Genomic DNA, 21,305 nt, shown 5'->3' on the forward strand with positions numbered 1-21,305 from the left:
TACACTTGGCGCCATACTCTCTGTATGACTTTTTTTATTTTATTTTTTTAAGGCAAAAATGCTGAGGACAGATGTTTGAAAATATGAAATGCCAGACCCACATGAGATAGATCTATAATATAAATAAAATATATATACATTTTTTTATATCATTTTTTTTTTGTTCCTTCTTTCACTCGTTTATGGCTTTTTTTTTCCTTTATGAAATCCTGACGTTTTTCCTAGAAAGAAAAAAAAAAAACACCAGTAAAAAACTTTTTTATTTTTTTATTTTTTGGCCTTTCAACCCCTACCGTTCCCCACCCTAAAAAATTCTACAAGTCACGTGATGAAAGAATCCCATCACATGACTTGTAATGAAAACATTCAAAGCGATAAAACACAAAAGAGAAAACCCAACACCAATGCACACGTTTTTGAAAAAAAAAAAGAAAAATGAAAAGCCACAAAAACTGCATTTTGGGAGTGCAAAATGAGTGAGCTGTTTTGTTTATTTATTTTTTTTTTTTTTTTCCTGGCTAAAATAAGGTCAATCAAAGATTACGTGCGGAGTCCTATGGCTGTGAATAGGATTCCGTGGCACAGTGCACTATACAGAACTTCAGTAGCCATGGTAATACAGTACAGAATACATTGTGGTCTATGGTGTCCTAGCACAGACGACGGATTGTCTGGGCTAGTAGTGTGAACCAGCCTGAGGGTACACAGTTTTTTTTTTTTTTGTTTTTTGCAGGGCTCAAAAGCACCAAGACGGCCTTTATGGCAACTAAAACCAAAGTATTCTATAAAAGCCATCTGCTACACACAAATGGTTCATTGTAAAGTCTTGCGCCTATATACTTATTGTATCACTTCTCACCTCTGAGCGTTTGCTACAATTGTATGCAGACTAAACTAGTGATCGTCTTTGCTGTCCAGACATGATGGGAGTTGTTGCTTTGCAAAATAAAAAAAAAAAAAGTCCACAGTTTGGAGACCACAGCTTTATAGCCTGGGGAAGTAAACAAGGATCCCATTCGCTGAGATTTTTTGAAAAAGATGAGGAGTAAAAGTTACAGAATTTTATTTTTATTTTTTATTTTTTTTAACCTATTTTGTATATCATTTTTTACTTACCATATTTTTCGCCGTATAAGACGCACTTTTCCTTCCCCAAACCTGGGGGGGGGGGGGGGGGGGGGGGAAAGTTGGTGCGCCTTATAAGGTGAATACACACCTATGGCCATGGTCCCTGCATCCATCAGCGGCCGGGACCCACGGCTAATACAGGACATCACCGATCGCGGTGTTGCCCTGTATTAACCCTTCAGACACGGCGATCAAAGCTGACCGCCGCGTCTGAAGCGAAAGTGACACTAACCCGGTCAGTCGGGCTGTTCGGGACCACCACGGTGAAATCGTGGCGTCCCGAACAGCTTACAGGACACCGGGAGGGACCTTACCTGCCTCCTCGGTGTCTGCTCCGTGCCGGGATCCCCTGCATGGCCGGCACTCACATTCGACATCGCGCACGCCGTCCCTTCATCCGATAGGAGCGGCGTGTGTAGCGACGTGATGACGGCGACGGAGAGCATGGATCCCGGGGAAGAAGACGTCCAGAGCGTCGGGGACACGGCGACAGCGATGGAGCGACATCCAGGGCAGCGGTGACGGGTCCGGAGCGGTGGGGACAGGTGAGTACTACCTCCTATCCAGTGGTCTTCAACCTGCGGACCTCCAGATGTTGCAAAACTACAACTCCCAGCATGCCCGGACAGCCAACGGCTGTCCGGGCATGCTGGGAGTTGTAGTTTTGCAACATCTGGAGGCCCGCAGGTTGAAGATCACTGTTGGGTTCAGAATCTTTTTTTTTCTAGGTTTTGCACCTTTAAAATTGGGTGCGTCATATATGCCGGTGCGTCCTATAGGGTGAAAAATACGGTATATAATCTACTGATTATGGATTTTCGAATGTTTACACTATGGAATATCTGCATGGAGAAATTTGGGGCGAATATGAGCCGTTTGTATTGACGGCAATGCATTTCCAAGTGAATTCTGCTAAAAGAATGAACAAAGCGCCTAGTGACGGGAGCGTTAATACCTTTACATATATTGAGGAGGTAGTGACCTTTTTTGTGTAAATTTGTCTAAAATTATTTGTATTTATTTTTGGACTTTTTCACACTACTTAACCAGTTACTGTCACTTTAAACATTTTATTACATGTCCTAGAAACTCGTCAAAAGTTTTGGTTGGTCGTGGGTAGAGATGAGCGAACTTACAATAAATTCGATTCGTCACAAACTTCTCGGCTCGGCAGTTGATGACTTATCCTGTGTAAATTAGTTCAGCCTTCAGGTGCTCCGGTGGGCTGGAAAAGGTGGATACAGTCCTAGGAAAGAGTCTCCTAGGACTGTATCCACCTTTTCCAGCCCACCGGAGCACCGGAAAGCTGAACTAATTTATGCAGGATAAGTCATTAACTGCCGAGCCGAGAAGTTCGTGACAAATCGAATTTACTGTAAGTTCGCTCATCTCTAGTCGTGGGTTTTGGTCCTTGGACCCCCATCGATCAGGAGAACAAGCCAGGATAAGCGTGCTGTACTCGCCGTACTCTCCGGCTCTCGGCGATCTTTCCCTTTATAATGGAGCAGTGAGACAAAGATTGAAGTACAGCATGCTTATCCCGGCTTGTGATCAGTGAGGGATCCAGCACTGAGACCCCGACCTATCAAAACTTTTGGTCACACCTAGCGTATTCTGCTGCGTATTTTCATAGCCATTTACGTTAATGTATAGCAAAATCAGCTGCGTATTTTGCTATCCATTTATTTCAATGGGTAGGAAAATGCGCAGCAGCAAAATACGGCACATGTGACCCTATCCTTAAAATAATTTTATCTGAACTCCATTGGATGGAGTCAAATTTGTTTTCATGTTGTTGAGCTACATTACTCCAGGATTCATGTTTTCTTCTATAACCATTGGTGGTTGAGAAGGGGGGGGGGGGCACATGGGGTTGCAACAAAGTATCATTGCGCAGTGTGACTGTATATGTTTGTCCTCTGTATCACGTTGTTTTCCTTGTCACCTCAAGTCTTTGCATTCTTCTTCTTCTCCTTCTTGCAGAGCACAAGTGGCTTTTTCTTCAGTCACCGGAGATGGCTGCTGATTTGAAATGGTTCTCCTGACGTGATGTTGTGTTTTTTTTTTTTTTTTGTGTTAGTGCATTAATTTTACCTATAGAGGGAGCTTGGTCACGTGATCCAGCGAGGAGGCTTTGTTGGCCAAGGAAGAAGAAAAAAAAAAGGCAGGAGACGTTAGAGACTGTGAGGCCTGCGTGTGGTGTCTGTGACTCGCCGCCCCGGGGGAGACTGTGCTTGGCTTCTAGAGCCTTAGTGAGTCTGGTAGGTGCTGAACTCCAGACTGGGACTTTCTTAGAAGTCTTCAGACTGTCATAGGCTTTGACATTGTGTCATGAGAAGCCTTGTGTATTTCTTGGGTCACAGGTCCTACCCCTACATATTGGGTATTTTCCTGATGCATATGGGATCTGCAGCTCCTTCATTTTTGTTTCAGATACTTTCCCTTCTTAGAAAACTTTGCGCATGTCCAGAAGTTATGTTTTCTATTGATTCAGTTGTTAGGAAATTCTGGCTCCTACCCCCCCCCCCCCCCCCCAAACTTGCCTTCCTTGCTGGTGGTCTCTGTCACAAAACAACAACTTCCAGCATGTCTTGACAGCTCCCCCTTCTCAATGGTCTGTTTGTTGCAAAACTACACTGCTCAAAAAAATAAAGGGAACACTAAAACAACATAATGTAACTCCAAGTCACTGACACTTGTGTGAAATCCCACTGTCCACTCAGGAAGAACACTGATTGACAATCAATTTCACATGGAACAGACAACAGGTGGAAATTATAGGCAATTATCAAGGCATCCCAATAAAGGAGTGGTTCTGCAGGTGGTGACCACAGACCACTTCTCAGTTTCTATGCTTCCTGGCTGATGTTTTGGTCCCTTTTGAATGCTGGCGGTGCTTTCCCTCTAGTGGTAGCATGAGACAGAGTCTACAACCCACACAAGTGGCACGGGTAGTGCAGCTCATCCAGGATGGCACATCAATGCAAGCTGTGGCAAGAAGGTTTGCTGTGTCTGTCACCGTAGTGTCCAGAGCATGGAGGCGCTACCAGAAGACAGGCCAGTACATCAGGAGATGTGGAGGAGGCCGTAGGAGGGCAACAACCCAACAGCAGGACCGCTACCTCCGCCTTTGTGCAAGGAGGAGCACTGCCAGAGCCCTGCAAAATGACCTCCAGCAGGTCACAAATGTGCATGTGTCCACTCAAAAGGTCAGAACCAGACTCCTTAAGAGTGGTATGAGGGCCCAACGTCCACAGGTGGGGGGTGTGCTTACAGCCATACACCGTGCAGGACGTTTGGCAGTTGCCAGAGAACACCAAGATTGGCAAATTCGTCACTGGTGCCCTGTGCTCTTCACAGATGAAAGCAGGTTCACACTGAGCACATGTGACAGACGTGACAGAGTCTGGAGACACAGTGGAGAACGTTCTTCTGTCGGCAACATCCTCCAGCATGACCAGTTTGGCGATGGGTCAGTAATGGTGTGGGCTGGGATTTCTTTGGGGGGCCGCACAGCCCTCCATGTGCTTGCCAGAGGTAGCCTGACTGCCATTAGGTACTGAGATGAGATCCTCAGACCCCTTGTGAGATCATATGCTGGTGCGGTTGGCCCTGGGTTCTTCCTAATACAAGACAATGCTAGACCTCATGTGGCTGGAGTGTGTCAGCAGTTCCTACAAGAGGAAGGCATTGATGCTATGGACTGGCCGCGGTTCCCCTGAATCCGATTGAGCACATCTGGGACATCTCGCTCCATCCACCACAGACTGTCCAGGAGTTGGCGGATGCTTTAGTCCAGGTCTAGGAGGACATCCCTCAGGAGACCATCCTCCACCTCATCAGGATCATGCCCAGGAGGCCACGTGGAGGCCACACACACTACTGAGCCTCATTGGGACTTGTATTAAGGACATTACATAAAGTTGGATCAGCCTGTAGTGGGGTTTTCCACTTTGATTTTGAGTGTGACTCCATATCCAGACCTCCATGGGTTGATACATTTGATTTCCATTGATAATTTTTGTGTGATTTTGTTGTCAGCGAATTCAACTATGTAAAGAGGAAAGTATTTCATACGATTAGTTCATTCATTCTGATCTAGAATGTGTTACCTTAATGTTCCCTTTATTTTTTTGAGCAGAGTATAACTACCAGCATGCCCTGACAGTTACAAGCTTTGTGCATATCTGTGCCTTTTAATATTATAGGAATTGTCTGATTTTCTATGGACTTGTAGGAATTGTAGCTGTAGGACAATTGTATTTGTCATGTAGGAATTGTAGCTCCCCCTTGATGTCCTATGTTGGTGTCCTCCAACTTTTGGGAAATTACAACTCCCAGCATGTCCTGACAGCTGCAGGCTTTGTGAATTTTTAAGGGTCCTTAAAATTTTATGGGGAAAGTCTTGTTTTCTATTTCCTTGGTTATAAAGGAATTGTAGCTCCCCCTGATGTCATATGTCGGTGGTCTCCCAGTATGCCATGACAGCCGCAAGCTTTGTGCAAATGAAGGAGCCAAACAATATTATGGGAAAAGTCTTGTTTTCTATGGACTTGCAGAAATTCTATCTCCCACCTCCACCCCCTGGTGTCTTTTGCCAGTGGTCTCCAGTTGTCATGAAACTACAACTCCCAGAATGCCCCAGCAGCTCCCAGCTTGACATCCCTTGCCAGTGGTCTCCATTTGTTGCCAATACAACCCCCAGCATGCCCTCACTGTCACAGGCTTTGTGCATTTCTGTGTCTATTTTAGTATTTTGTCAAGGCTTTTTCTTATGGCCTCTTTCATGTCTGAATTGTAGCTCCCACTTGATGTCCTTTGTCACTGGTCTCCAACTTTTGGGAAATTACAACCCCCAGCATGCCCTCACAGTTCCCTACTTGACTTGACTTACTGGGGATATCCAGCTTTTCCAAAAACTACCCAGTATGCCCTGACAGCCGCAGGCTTTATGTGTATGTAGGAGTCCACCAGTATTTTAGGATTTTTGGCAAAGTTTTGTTTTCTATGGATTTGGTCTTTTAGGAATTGTATCTCCCACATTCACCCCCTTGGTGTCTTTTGCCGGTGGTCTACACCCTTCAGCTAATAGGACATGCTGGAAGTTGTAGTTTCACAGCAGGTCAGACACCACTCTAATTTGATCATGAACATAAAATGCAGCTCCTGAATCCTTGAAGTCTTGTCTGTATGCTGGAGGGGAACGTTCGACCTGGTTCCTTCACCAGACCTAGGGATCCAGCGTTATGAATGAACACAGATGTCGTCTGATGTCTGAACGCCGCCTGTTCGCGCAGCCGTGGATTTCACTCCTTGCTTTAATTATGTATTTTATGTTTGCAAAACTAGGGCACAAGTCTTGCAGTTTCCATGGTGTTTTATAGCACAACCCCCCCCCCCCCCCACCTTGCTTCCCTTTCTTTCCAAACCTTCCTGTAAACTGCAACCATTCAACATTTTATCTATACCCCCCCTCCCCCCCCCCCCCCCAATATGACAAATAGCTGTGACTGCAGATTGAAGGATTTGACGGGTACATGATATAAGCCGACATCTTGTATGTGCGATTGAACAGAAGTGCGGTGGTGGCATAAATATTTGATGTGATAGGAAGATCAATAGTAAGAGCATAGGACCCTTTGTTGAGCGCTCATAGTCTTTTATATAAAGGGTCCTCGTCTTCCCCTAGTCTGCCCTGGATTTTCATTACAAGGGTTTGTATGGATAATACCACTATCGTCTTGGATCCTCCTTGTGATCCTCCAAGGGCATCTGTTGAGTCGCCTTTTATTGATTTTATGCTCGGGCTACAATATTGGGTCAGTAGAATTGATAATCCAGCTCTTTGCTTCTTGTTTCTATTGCACATGATTCATTATTTATTTTTTTGCAAGATGATGTAGGGCTGGAGCTGTAGGAATTCACCTTGTTTGCAGATGAAAGGTGCCACTCAGCCCCCAGGCCTTTGTCATTGTAAAACCTGTGGTGCATTAAGCTGGCATGGCTTGCAGTAGAAGACAATGAGGTGCCTGCACCGTCTGTGAAATGGCTGCTGATCAGAGCCGTCTCGAAATGGTCTCCTATGTGCCTGCATGGCCAGTAGAAGGAGCTCTATCCCACACAAGCCGTGCACATGTCTCCACTCACAACCTGGCACCGTCTCTTCTCTTTGGAGGGCTCTTGGAAGGGGGCATCACGTTCACCCAGGTACAGTATCGTCCTCTCAAGGCCTTGTGAAATCTTTAGGGCATGGGTGGCTTTTTGCACAGTCCGGGTTTGAGGCATCCAGCAAAGGGGAAAACGTGGCTGGAGTATTAGAAATGTCTCAGGCCCTGTTGGCATCTTGTCTGCAGATAAAGCACAGAGGGTTGAGCAACAAAGATTTGATTGTTTTCCTGAAGATCCGAGCTCTTTGTTGAGGGATTTCAGGTCTGAAGTAGACTGCAGCGTAATGGCTGAAATCACTCCAGTCCTTGAAGTTGGGGATGTAATGCTTGGCCTTCAGACTTAGTTGGGGTATCATTGCTTATGGAAGGAAGTTTTGTGTGTGTGTAGACCCAACTAGGGTGGCATAAGAGCTGTCACTTTTATAGACTGGTAAGTCATACGTCTTATATGTAGTCAAGTATTAGTGGCCAATATAAAGATATATAATCTGCTGACTCCGTAACATCAGGCATCTTCTGTGTAGGAATAGGACTTATTTTTTTTTTTTTTCTCTTGGAAGAAAATATTTTTTAGAGGTCCCTCTATAATGAGGTTAAGAATTCTGGTTCTGAGCTCTTTATTTTCTTACGTCTTGTTGCCTTTGTGCAGAAGAGGTTAATAGGGTTGTTAAGGATTAGAAAAATATGGTGTCTTCTCAGAACAGCGCCACACCTGTTTGTGAGTAGTGTGTGCAGGTAATGCAGCTTAGTCAGTGTGGAGCTGAGCTGCAATACTAGGCACAACCCATGGACGGGTGCCGCGTTGTGTGTGAAAGCTGCAGTGTTTTAGGGTTAGAGTTGAGTAGAGAAAAAAGATCAGACTTGCAGTATTTTTTTTCTCTGCTCAACTCTCCCCCTGCCGACAGACAAAGCTCCCTTTAACCTAGCACAACGGCTGTGTGAACTAGGCCTAAACTGGGTTCACATAAAAGATTGATACTTACATCCAGGTCATGTGACTCAGAGCCGCTTCTCCAGGCTTGTTCTTGTGATCTGTCTGGTTCTGAACACTCGGACCCTGACCAATCAAAGGTTTATTTTCATGGCAGTGCCTATTTAGGTATAAATCAAGCTTATTAATGTAATCATGTCCTTAACTTTAATGGGCTGGTCTGTATTTATTTTTCTTTCACTTTGCTTAAAAAAAGTGTATTTTTTGCTGTATTTTTTTTATCATTCAGCCTGTTACAGGATATTATATGTATTTTTTTATTTATTTCAGTGGTCTTTATTTTTCCTGACAAATTTAACTACATTTATTTCTCCAGGGTTTACTGTTCTTTCCTTTACTTGAGGCTTTGGGCCTCCTGGGTCTCAGTGCAAATAATGAAATTCCCCTTAGGCGGCTTCGCCCGGCTTTCTCCATATATACATTCTTATCTCGTGTTGCCGGCCTGCAGTACCGCCTTCAGCTCTGTTTGCCTTATGTGTGAGTCTTCAGTGGAGGTATATATATATATATATATATATATATATATCTTCCATGAAAAGCACCCACAGTATCAGCACACAGCAGCTTATGTTGCCCATCAGCTCCCATGTTAGGAAAACGTATACCGTGCTATATACGTTTGTGCGGAGCTGCTACATACATATGAATATTAGGAGGCCAGTCTGTACTACTGCCACTAGTAGAGATGAGCAAACCTCCAGCAAGTTTCTACCACTCCTAATCTAACAAATTGGCGGCTGATTCGTGCCTTCTTGAAAAAGTAGTTGTACTTTGTGTAGAAAATTTCAGGTATGATTCCCTGACTTTTCCTGGCATGGAGCACTTTGGAAGCAGCACCACTTTTTTGAGATAAAACTTTTATAGATAGCTGAGCCGTCAGATTCATAGAACTTTACTGTACAGCTGATCACCGCTACCCCGCAAGACCTGGAATGATCATGTAGTCTAGGGATCTATGATGCTTTCAGTTCCAATTCTGTCTCAAAATAAGCGTGAATTCCATTTGAGTTCCAGTTGAGTTTTTTGGGACTTCAGCGGATTTACGACGTGGATCCAAATACTTCCAGAAGAATGGGAGGAGGAATCTGTGTGAACATTCCTCACAGATTCCGCCTTGCTTTTCCATAGTGTGAACATTCCCCTTAGACCTCTGGTCACACCAATGGCTGCAATGATGGGAGTTGTAGTTTTCATCCTAATCTGGAGGTCCACTGTTTGAAGACCACTGGTTTACAGTATATACACCACCATGGTCTACAGACCAGCTATAGTGATGATGCTATCTATAGGAGCATGGAAAGTAGTCATCCAACCTCTCTCCTGTCTGTAATTTGTATGGGGTCTTTCGGTAGCCTGGTTATTTTGGTAGCCAGACCCCCTTCCACAGGTGTTGTCATATCTTAGCCATACCTACTGCCGATGATTTACTTGCAGGCGAATGTGCAACTATAGCTTACAAAACATAGGTTATATGACGTAATGCATATGATAAAGAATAAACCCTCTGCATTGGCAGCCAACCAAGTCATTCTCCACCGCATTGTTTTTTTGCACTTTTTAGGTCCTTCGCAATCTGTGACTTTATACGATTTAGGTTCAGTTTCCTTGCGCACCACCTGCACCCAGCCTTCCATTTTTTGTGTCGTCCTAGTAATCTGGTCAGAGACCTTACATGAGATATATATAATAAACTAGAATGTATATGTTCTGAATGCCTTGTGTTCCCAATCTCTCTAGAAGCAGCTGAGGTTGTGCAGTATTTGGCCGGCATCCTGCCGTGTTCTCGTATGTATCTGCGGCCGCACCATGGAGGCCCGTGATAATCTCTTCCACCTGGTTGCAGTGGTGTGACTATGGCCGGTCATCCACTCTGTAAACAGTGCAGTGGGGAAATGGCTGCGAGTCAGGAGAGCATGCTCACTAGAGGCCCGGAGAAGGTGGGGGAGGAGAGGACGATGATCTAATTCCATGCAATCCTTGAGAATGATGGCAAAAACAAGACCAGGCATCAGTTGTAATGACAGAGCAGAAGCTTCAAGGACTTGAAGGATTTTTCTGGCTAGGCCGAGGCTTGCAGTTTAACACCTGTGGGTTGTGCTGCAGACGCCATCGCTGTATCCTTCTAGAAGCCATCCGCCTGTAAGGGCTTTCTGTTGCCATTATTTTTTATGTCACATTTCTTTAGCCACATCATTTTTTTTTTTGCAACTAGTAGGATCACTATAGATTCTGCAGAGAAGACCCTAGTAGTGTAGTGTTGTGTTGTGCTGTAGGATATTGGGCGTTGGGCTGCTAGCATTTTGGAAATGTTCTTTTAGCTGTGACATGTGGGTGTAAATTGTCTTTAAAAGCTTTGACCTAGATAACCATGATGGCCAAGACGTCTTGCCGTCCATCCCCCACTGTTGGAGGACACATCTACAAGTGTTGTGTTATTTTAGGGTTTCATTGCGGTTCCTGTGAAGACACATTATATGTCCCCTCCAGACCTTTAAATCTATGTAATCAAGTACTTTGCACTGGAATACAGTCTATTGTTCCCTGTTATCAGCCCTTTCTGTGCTCCTCATTGAGTTGATTCCCCCCCCCCCCCCCCCACACTCACCCACTTCTTTATCTCGCATATTTCCAGCCATGAGAGCGTTTACATGACATTAGCATTAGGTTACCCTTTAGGGACACCTTGGTGTAACATGCCAGGCGTCGATGGCCTAAGCTCTCAGTGGTTTTTGAAATGTTAAGAGTATAAAACAAAGCTCTTTTATTAAGAAGAAGCTTGACGTTGGCTTCTCAGAAGCAGCTGGTGGTGTCAGGTGCATTTGAATAGAACTATTGAAGTGTAGTATTGATACTGGGGTGGGTAGCAGATCACTGGTTTCCTCAGTTCTTGGTAGCAAACATGTGCTTGGTAAGGCATATACTCTATACTATACTATATACTATACTGTAGACCTCCAGGCTCTCTCTTCACCTGACCCAATAATCAGGATGTTTTCTGCGCCAATCTTCTTGCTAGTTCCTTTAAATTAAAATCTTAAATTCCTAGAGCCTTTATGTCTACATAAGAATTCTATCATTATGACCAATCAATGTATGCAAGTCATCATAAGAATGTTTATGGGTGTACTGAACTACGAGTGTCCCGTGCGAATATATGATCAATGAATACCTTTCCTCTCACTCATACATAGAGTTCTGAAGGGTTTTACTATTTCATCGAGTGCTGGGGAACCTCTTTGTAATTTTACTTTGCTTATTCTCATCTCTAACTACCTGCATAACATTGCGTCAGATCTAACCCTATAACTCAAATGGGCTGCAGAGCTCCTTCATTCAACTGAACAATGGGAGTCCCAGCAACTATAAACCATAAGATCCCCTCCAATCAATTTAGTCTGTGGAACACTTGATTCCCCCCAATAGCAGATATTAGGGGACTGTTTAAAAAGTTAACATAATGTAGTATACTTTTGTAGATATCTAGAAGTATCTAGGTGCCTCTGACTTTTTAGGGGGCTGCGATACAAACTTTCCTCTTTGTCAACAGAAAACTGCTCAGAAGATTAGTGGCCGTAGTAAATTTCTTGGTTTATGGCCGACCTGGCTGCTAGGACTTGTCTAGCCTTGATCCACAGATATATGATTGACATTTGATTCAGGACCAGCAATGGTGATTGGTTTAAACAAGATGATTTAGGGTGGAGGTTTTTCACTACAATTTATTATTTGTTGAACTAGTTCCAGGAGACTTATCCTAGGTTTGCCCATCACGTGCCGTCTCAAGACCCGTAACATTCCTAGATATTCTATATCCTTAGCTGTCTAGGTTGGTATTTTAGGTGTTCAGTTTCGTGGGCAAACTAGGTACTTGTATAGTGTTGTGAATACGTTTAGTCCTAGAATGTGTAATCTTTCCTAGTCTTGACATAATTTATGTCCCTTAGAACTCTTATTATATTTGCCGACTAATTCAACATGAGGTTTTTCTACAAGGTTTACTGCGTCCTTGTCCGATGCCTTGCCACGTTGTTTTGTGAGCTTCAAAGCCTCCAACCCTTCCTTGTCCTCAACGTTTCCTCTGCTTCTTGCCAGTTTCTGTATTGTGTGATCATGGAGAGTAACCTTGGCTTCATCCATCTGAAGTGAAGCTCTTTACATAGGATTGCCTGGGTTAAATTGTGCCATGATCCAGGTTTGCAGTCTTCCCCGTCTACAGATCTCCCTTCACTTGACTTCCTCTATTCAATCTATGTGAGCTGCTCCTGTTTCCAGCACGAGGCAGCACTGAGGAGGACAAGGCTCCATGTTTTGCAATCTTTATGCTTTTTTTTCCTTTTTTTTTTTTTATTACTTCTCCTTGGAAGATCCCAGAAACACAGAAGTCATCTCTCTGGCTGTGGGTTACAGGTCTGTGGAGTCAGCCCAGCCAGAAGGGCTTGGTGATGAGTGGTAGGAGACAGAGAGGGGAAGGTATCGAGGACTTTTATTATGAAAGCAGACAGTGCCGTGCAGTTGGCTTTTGTTGGGTCTGATCTATCAGCCGACATTATCCTGGGAGGGTGCGGGGCTTTTCCCCCCTCCTTTCCTGCCAATAACAGGACTAATGGGTACTGGGGGGATTGAAAACAGAGGGGGAACCTTTGCTTTTTGTAGGGGATTGAAGGTATTGCTTTGAGGAACAAAGTTGCAGGCAGCAAGTTTTTGATGATTTCTGTCTTCATTTTGCTTTCTGTAGGGAGGGAAGGGGGACTTCAGGTTTAGCAAGATGGTGAATCAGCTGGGGGGGGGGGTTGTTATGTACATGAAGTTTGCATTTATGTAAGTGAAGGAGGAGGGGATGTGCTGCTTTACATAAGTCCATGATGAAATATAGCTATACAAATATCCAAGACTTGGGCTTCAAATGCAACCTCTGCTTACCTGAGTTGGGTTCTGCTTGTTGGGTTCTTACAATATGTTATGAGAGGTCTGTAGACCAGTCTAGACGCCACTGTCTGTATTGTTACTGCAGGAAGGAGCCCCATGCCCTTGATCAGTGCAAGAGATCTTTGGACCTGAACCACCCTGCAGGCGGCAACTCATGTAAACAAGTGTTGTGTGTCTCCAAGGCCTATCTGGGCCGCCTCCTGGAGCTTTAGAGGCGATTATTGGGCCTGTTGGGTAAGATTCACTTTGTCATTGTAGTCATTTGTAATTGTATTTTATTTTATTTTTTCATTTAATTACATTCTTTTCCTAATTTTTTTTATTTTTTTTTCCATGGACAGTATTTATTATCTTTTACATTTAAAAATGAAAAAGAGACATGGCAACTAAACAACCTAGCAGAGCAGATTCGTTGGGCTTGACATAGGACCTACATTAAGAGGATACAAGTAGAAATGTTATTGAATGATTATTTTTAAATAAATTTTTTTTTTTATGGGAAGAAGGCCTTTACTATGCCAAAAGAATATTTTTTTAGGGTCCTCTAGACTCTTGCACAGAGGGTAGGCTTCATTCATTTAACCTGGAACCAATGTGAAAATGTAAGATTTATAGATGTATTTATTAATTTTAATAATTTATTTATTAATAATAATAATTAATAATTAAATATGTAGTAGTAGTAGTTTATTTTTCCTTGCCATATAGTGTAATGGCCAAGAAAAAAAGATCCCTATGTATACATTAATTGGAGGTTATGGTGGATGCCCTACAATGGTATCCATAACCCATAGGCTCTTATGTCTTCCATTCAACAGATATCTCATAAAAAGCTATTAACGGTTTATGACGTAACTATTGGACGGAGGCGCAGTGATAGATACAGTGGTATCAGTCATCTAAAGACCATTATGGCATCTGTTTTATACAATGTTTCCTGACCTGGCTGCGTTTAAAGAGTAGATGAAAAACATGACGTGATCGAGAACTATTTCCAGATGAGGGTAATAAGGCCAAAATTTCCAGCCCAACTGGGACCTGAACTGAAGGGATGGAGAAGATCCGTGATGCTCTCATTTCAGGTCATTAGACCTGCGGTCGGCCCAGGACTTGTGGCCGTAGTACATACGCAGAAATATGGCTGTATTATACACTGGTGTCGAACCAACAATGTTGTAGTATCCAAATTTAGTCAAACTAAAAGTATTCTTTTTTTTAGAAGGTTGTAGTAACCGTGCTGGTTTTATTTAAGGCAGTAGATACATTTTATATTTAATGTTTGATTCTGTGATGTCAGCACAGTCTGATCTCTGAAAATGTGATGCCCCCAGATCGTGATCACCTTGACTAATTCTGTGTGTCCATGGTTTTCATTGGACCTGATCACCGAGGCATGAGACCCTTAATGCGCTCCTGACCATAAACCCGGCTCCCCTGCCCCTGAATTATATTGGTGTCAGATTCTTAGCAATGTGACCTAAAACATTTTGTGCAAATTTTTTTTTTTTCAGACGTGAGATCAGGTCTTGAAAGATTCTGTTCAATTTATTTTTTTTATTCTCTGATCTGCCTGAGCTCTTGTCTGGATGTGATTTATCGTCTCCTTGCGGTGAGCTGCAGACATGTTTTATTAAGCAGGATGTGAAGGCTGTGGGGGGGGGGGGGGGGGGGGTGTGTTATCTCTGCTTTCTCCAGAAATCCTGAAAAGTCTTGCGACACTTAGACCTTTCCGTTTTGCATTTCTTTTTGTCTTTACAAAACAGGCCACATAGTTGAGAGGCCTTAATTTTATTAATTTTTTTATCCCCCCCCCACACACATCATTTAGTGGCATGTTCTCATTTTGTTCTTGTACTGGTGATTATGCTTTTTTTGTTTCATGCCATCACTGAATTCAATTTCAGGATGTATTTGGTTTCATACACCAGCTTAAAGGGGTATTCCGGGCTTAACTAACTTTTAACTATCCTTCCCATATGAAGAATTATGCTAGTTTTACACTTACTTGCCATACGGCTCTGCCGTGGACAGTCTTTTTTCATCATTATATGGTCCCCCCAGGTCTAGCATTTCCTTTCAGGTCCTGATGACGTTCTTCTCACAATCCTTCACGGCTGGTATGAGGAGGCTTGGCTATGTCTTGTATTTCCTCACAAGCCAGCCCCCTGATGACGTTTGCGGTCCATCTGTACGTCCTGATGCGCCGGCGTCCCATGATGTTGGCAATCACGCAGGGGACTCCGTCGCGTCAGGACATACAGGTGGACCGCAAACGTCATCAGGGGGCTGGCTTGTGAAGAAATAGCCAAGCCTCCTCATACCAGCTGCCGCCTTGAGCCGCAAAGGATTGTGAGACGAACGTCATCAGGACCTGAAGGGAAACTCTAGACCTGGGGGGGCCATATAATGATGAAAAAAGACTGTTCACGGCAGAGCCGTATAGCAAGTAAATGTAAAACTAGCCTAATTCTTCATATGGGAAGGATAGTTAAAAGTTAATTAAGCCCGGAATACACCTTTAAGGTTTAGTTGAGGATCAATGGGTTAAGGAACATTAAAGCATTACTGTCAGTTGAAGACATGTCAAGAGTTTAGATCTCCCCCGATCGTGAGTTATAACCCTGTGAAGTGAGGGGCATTACTCTTCACTCACCGGACGGCTGCTCTATCCGACCTTTTCACTCCAAAGACTCAAAGTGAAAGGGTCGAGTTTGAGCAACAGCCGAGAAGTGAGACGTGTGCTGCCATGCACTTCACCTGGCTGTAACTTGCAGTTGGATCTAAAATGATGACTTGTCTGGACAAAATCTCAAAAGCTTATTCAAATGACAATGAAGCTTAAACCCCCTTCCCCCCCCCCCCCAACTACACATTAGACAGACAGTGGAATACGACGATTTTAGTGGGACCACTCTACTTTCTAATGTGTATGGAGGACTCCCAACTCTTCCCCTGACAGACTATGTCAGGGAAAAGAAGGATCATGTTCAAATCCAGCATAATATCCCCTCTGTCTCGTATTTGTTCTATACATGTTAAGGTCCTGTAATCTTCTCTGAACTCTCTCCAATGTATCTATATCTTTATGGAGATAGTCTCCAGTACTGTACACAATACTTCAAGTGAGGTCTCACCAGCGCTTTGTACAGCAGCATGAGCACTTCCCTCTACTGCCAATGACTCTCCCTGTACTTCCCACTGCTAATACTTCTCCCTATACACCCAAACGCACTTCCCTCACTATTGCTTATACCTCTCTATACACTCCTGGGCACTTCCCTCTCTACTGCTAATACCTCTCCCTATACACTCATGAGCATTTCCTTCTCTACTGCTAATACCTCTCCCTGTACACTCATGAGCATTTCCTTCTCTACTGCTAATACCTCTTCCTATACACCCAAGCATTCTGCTATCAATTTCTGCTGCTCTATTATATTTTCTGCCTACCTTTTATGTCCACTGAGATGATGACGCCCTAAATCCCTTTTTTTTCAGATACTGAGGTTAGGACTAGATCACATATTCTATATTCTGCCCTTGTTTTTTTTTACGACCAAGGTGCATTATTTTTCACTTATTCACATTAAAAATATAATCCATTGTCAAAATGACTCCCAAGTAATAAGGCCCTGTGTCCATAAGGGGCTTTCATTGCAAAATCTTGCCAAAACCCTAAACACAATAGCGCAGCATGCAGTATTATTTAGTCCGAAAAAAGGTGGAAACCCTACAGATCCCATTATAGGCATTGGGGTCCTTCGGTCACCATGTGTTTTCTGTTTAGCCACTTCCGTCCTATAACAGAGCATTACAATGGAAATGCTTCACCCAGATGTGTGCAAGACTTTACCCATTGCCTCAGTGACCCTTGACATGTTGCAAAACTACAACTCCCAGCATACTGAGAGTTGTAGTTTTGCAACAGATGGGGAGCGACAAGTTCGAGATCCCTGCCTTATATTAGTTATAGGGAGAGTTGTGAATTGGGGAACACACCCCTCAATGTAGCTTCTCAGCCTAAATTCTGGGGACTGCCCTTCAACACACACGGTTGGAACATATAGAAAATTTTATGGCGTTTGACAAGTCCAAACTTCACTGGCACGAGAAGCGCCATGGCATCCACCCCCCAAAATTTGGGCTGTTTTTTCATATTTGTTTGTTCTGTTTTCCGGTTTTCCTGCTGTGTGTCATGCCGCCATTCCAAATAATGTCTACATCAAACACAAGTGTTAATTTTTTTCTTTTCCCCCTTCTTTTTCGGCTGCAGAATTACAGGACCCAATCCCAGTGCTTCAATTAAAGGTACACTGTGCTCCTTCAGCTGTGCAAAACTACAAGTCCCAGCATGTCGTTGGCTGTCTGGGCATGCTGGGTATTGTAGTTTTGCAATAACTGAAAGCACACCGGTTGGGAAACTGAACAGGAACCCACTTTCTATGGGATCCCTGCAGATGCCCGAGTGCAGCACTTGGGTCTCTTCTGTGCTCCTATAGAAAATGAATGCAGCACGCACTCCTTTCAAAGATCCGGATCCCGTTCAGGTGGTCGTGGGGGTTTCCAGCAGTTGGACTCATTGGACGATCATTTTATTTTATTTTTTTCTTTAACCGACGCATGGGAATGTAGATCTTTAGAAATTTTATTTTTGTTTAGATGAAAATTTTACATACATTTTTTTTTATGTATGTATATATATATAAATATAAATATATATATATATATATATATATATATATATATATATATATATTTTTTTTTTTTTTATTTGTAATATTTCAGTTTTTTTTTTTTTTTTTTTTCCTCCATCTTTCATTTTACTGTCTGTTTTAAAATAATTCTGTTTTCATTCTGGCCCCTAGGCCTAAGACTTAAAGATGTACTCCGGTGGAGAGCATTTTTTTAATTAATTTTTTTAATCAACTGGTGCCAGAAAGTTAAACAGATTTGTAAATTACTTAAATTAAAAAATCTTAATCCTTCCAATACATTTTATGGACTGTATACTGCAGAGGAAATTCTTTTATTTTTGGATTTCTCTGATTTCACGACCACAGTGCTCTCTGCTGTCCATTTTATGAACTATCCAGAGCAGTATATGTTTGCTATGGGGATTTTCTCCTGCTCTGGACAGTTCCAAAAATGGACAGCAGAGGTCAGCAGAGAGCACTGTGGTCGTTACAGAAGAGAAATCCAAAAAGAAAAGCATTTCTTCTGTAGTATATAGCCCCTAAAAAGTACTGGAAGGATTAAGATTTTTTAATAGAAGTAATTTACAAATCTGTTTAACTTTCTGGCACCAGTTGATTTAAAAAAACAAAAAAAAAAAAAGTTTTCCATGGGAGTACCCCTTTGACTTAATATTTGGTTGCACACCCTTTTGGAAAAAAATAACTGAAATCAGTCGCTTCCTATAACCATCAATAAGCTTCTTACACCTCTCAGTCGGAATGTTGGACCATCTTCCTTTACAAACTGCTCCCGGTCTCTCTTATTGGAAGGCGCCTTTTCCCAACAGCAATTTTAAGATCTCTCCACAGGTGATCAATGGGATTTAGATCTGGACTCATTGCTGCCACTTCAGAACTCTTTGTTGCCATCCATTTCTGGTGCTTTTTGATGTATGTTTGGGGTCATTGTCCTGCTGGAAGACCCAAGATCTCTGATGCAAACCCATCTTTCTGACACTGGGCTGTACAGTGCGACCCAAAATTAATTGGTAATCCTCAGATTTCATGATGTCTTGTACACATTCAAGGCCCCCAGTGCCAGAGGCAGCAAAACAACCCCAAAACATCATTGACCTCCACCATATTTCACTGTAGGTCCTGTGTTCTTTTCTTTGTAGTCCTCATTCCGTTTTCGGTAAACAGTAGAATAATGTGCTTTACCAAAAAGCTCTATCTTGGTCTCATCTGTCCACAAGACGTTTTCTCAGAAGGATTTTGGCTTACTCAAGTTCATTTTGGCAAAATGTTGTCTTGCTTTTTTATGTCTCTGTGTCAGCAGTGGGGTCCTCCTGGGTCTCCCCCATAGTGGGGTCCTCCTGGGTCTCCTCCATATCGTTTCATTTCATTTAAATGTCGACGGATAGTTCGCGCTGACACTGATGATCCCTGAGCCTGCAGGACAGCTTGAATATCTTTGGAACTTGTTTGGGGCTGCTTATCCACCCTCCGGACTATCCTGCATTGACACCTTTCATCAATTTGTCTCTTCCGTCTACGCCCAGGAAGATTAGCTACAGTGCCATGGGTTGCAAACTTCTTTATAATGTTGCGCACTGTGGACAAAGGCAAATCTAGATCTCTGGAGATTGATATGTTTTCAACAATTTTGGTTCTCAAGTCCTCAGACAGTTCTCTTCTCTTTCTGTTGTCCATGCTTAGTGTGGCACACAGACAATCAATGCAAAGACTAAGTGAACTTCTCTCCTTTTTATCTGCTTTCAGGTGTGATTTTTATATTGCCCACACCTGTTACTTGCCCAATGGGACAGCTTCTGTATATTGTTGCCTATGTCCATGGCAAAATTAAATAAAAAATTAGTAACCGATTAGGAAGAAAATGTTTCAGTAGTTTGCTGTAATCGGTAAAAAGAAATCTAGATGGCATTGACTTTAGGATGCCCTATGGATGTAGTAGAGGTAGGGGGATCCTCCTTATGGGATTTCTCTCTATCAACTATGTTGTCTGTCGCTCTCGAGAATCCCAGGCATCTGTGCATTACACGGATGGCCCATTGATTTCAATGTAATGCTTCGTTTCCCCTGCAGCAAACCCTTTAAGCATTGTTAAATACAAGCAATTAGGATGAGCCTGGAATCCCTTCTGTGTAGTCAATGCACTCAGAAATGTTGCTGCTGGTGCCTAGCTGTGTGCCTTGTTCTCTATTGATGTCTATGACTGTTCCTATTATCAGACCACTAAGTCAAATTGGCTCCTGTAGTAGCAAGAATGCTCACCGATATCCTTGGATCTTTTTGTTCCTCTCTGGTTGCTGCTGTGTTTTTTTTGGATATATACTCATATACTTTGAGTATTTTGAGACTAAAAGTTTGGGAGACTTTTGTCTTCTGGGTGGGTCCAAAGCTGGCCATGTACATGAGACAAAGGTCTGGTTTCAATAGTATGATCTGGCAATGTCCTTTATAGAATGTGTCTACCTGTAGGAACTATCTTGTCTGCCCAATATTCTAAATACTATCAATAGTCCCTTGTCTTATATTATGCATATCCCATGCATGCTTAAACTCATATGGAGTCTTCCTGACTGTCTTAATATAAAGGTGACCCCTTACATTAGCAGAGCCAAAGTAGGACCCATTGAAGAATCCATACACATAAGATATGTGCTGACCAAACCGGACCATTTCAGCAGCTCCAGATGACCCTCTACTGTGTATGGTGTCCTCCTGAAACATAAAGGATTGGGATTGTTATATTTCACCTTTATTGTCTGGTAGTGGCTTTCTCCCCTTTTTTCTGTTAAAGTGTACCTGTCGTTAACATAATAGTATTATCCACATTATATCAAAGGTTTTTGTTAACGACCGGTTCACTTTAAGAACATGTACACTTGATCCAGCAGAGTGTGTATGAGTATCAGGACACCGGAGAGTCAGCCAAACTGTAACTATCTTATGTGTTTGGTCAACTTTAGTCTCAAGCCTCCATAACAGTGTTTTCTTACCAGAGTGGTTCGAGCTGGGAGTCAAAGGGCATGCTGGGAGTTGTACTTTTTCTACAGCTGCACTCTGGTTAGAAAACACTGCACCATAGACTCAGGCACATGAAGGTGTTTAGATTAGAATCCACCCCTTTACTTCCTATCACAGCAGGAGGCCTCCTTTATGTTACGTACAAATCTCTTACTGCCCTTCATAATAATACATATTTCTTTTTTTTTTTTTTTTTTCCTTTTTCTTGCAGCGGGTTGGCGTAAGCAAGGTGGAATCCAGAAAGGATCTGTTGAAAGATATAACGAACAGCAAGGAAGAAGGTAAGGAAATGACGCTTTCAACGTATTTTGCTGACCCAACTAGTTTGTAAGATGCTGAGAGGCAAAGGATTTCACCATGTCACTGTAT

At 42.9% G+C, this 21,305-nt stretch overlaps 1 protein-coding gene across 9 annotated transcripts in view; it reads left to right on the forward strand.

The window, feature by feature from the left end:
* EHMT1 (euchromatic histone lysine methyltransferase 1) overlaps window positions 1-21,305 on the forward strand; it is a 125,300-nt gene that overhangs the window by 36,028 nt on the left and 67,967 nt on the right. For 8 of the 9 annotated variants that reach the window (XM_056538654.1, XM_056538655.1, XM_056538662.1 and 5 more), the window contains exon 2: window positions 21,148-21,217. In XM_056538654.1, the coding sequence (XP_056394629.1) occupies window positions 21,148-21,217 (70 nt within the window). Of the gene's footprint in view, window positions 1-13,147; window positions 13,447-21,147; window positions 21,218-21,305 lie in introns of those variants that run through there. The other variant, XM_056538660.1, reaches the window with a different exon arrangement.

Source organism: Hyla sarda, chromosome 9 (assembly GCF_029499605.1).
Source record: "Hyla sarda isolate aHylSar1 chromosome 9, aHylSar1.hap1, whole genome shotgun sequence".
Taxonomy (NCBI): Eukaryota; Metazoa; Chordata; class Amphibia; order Anura; family Hylidae; genus Hyla; species Hyla sarda.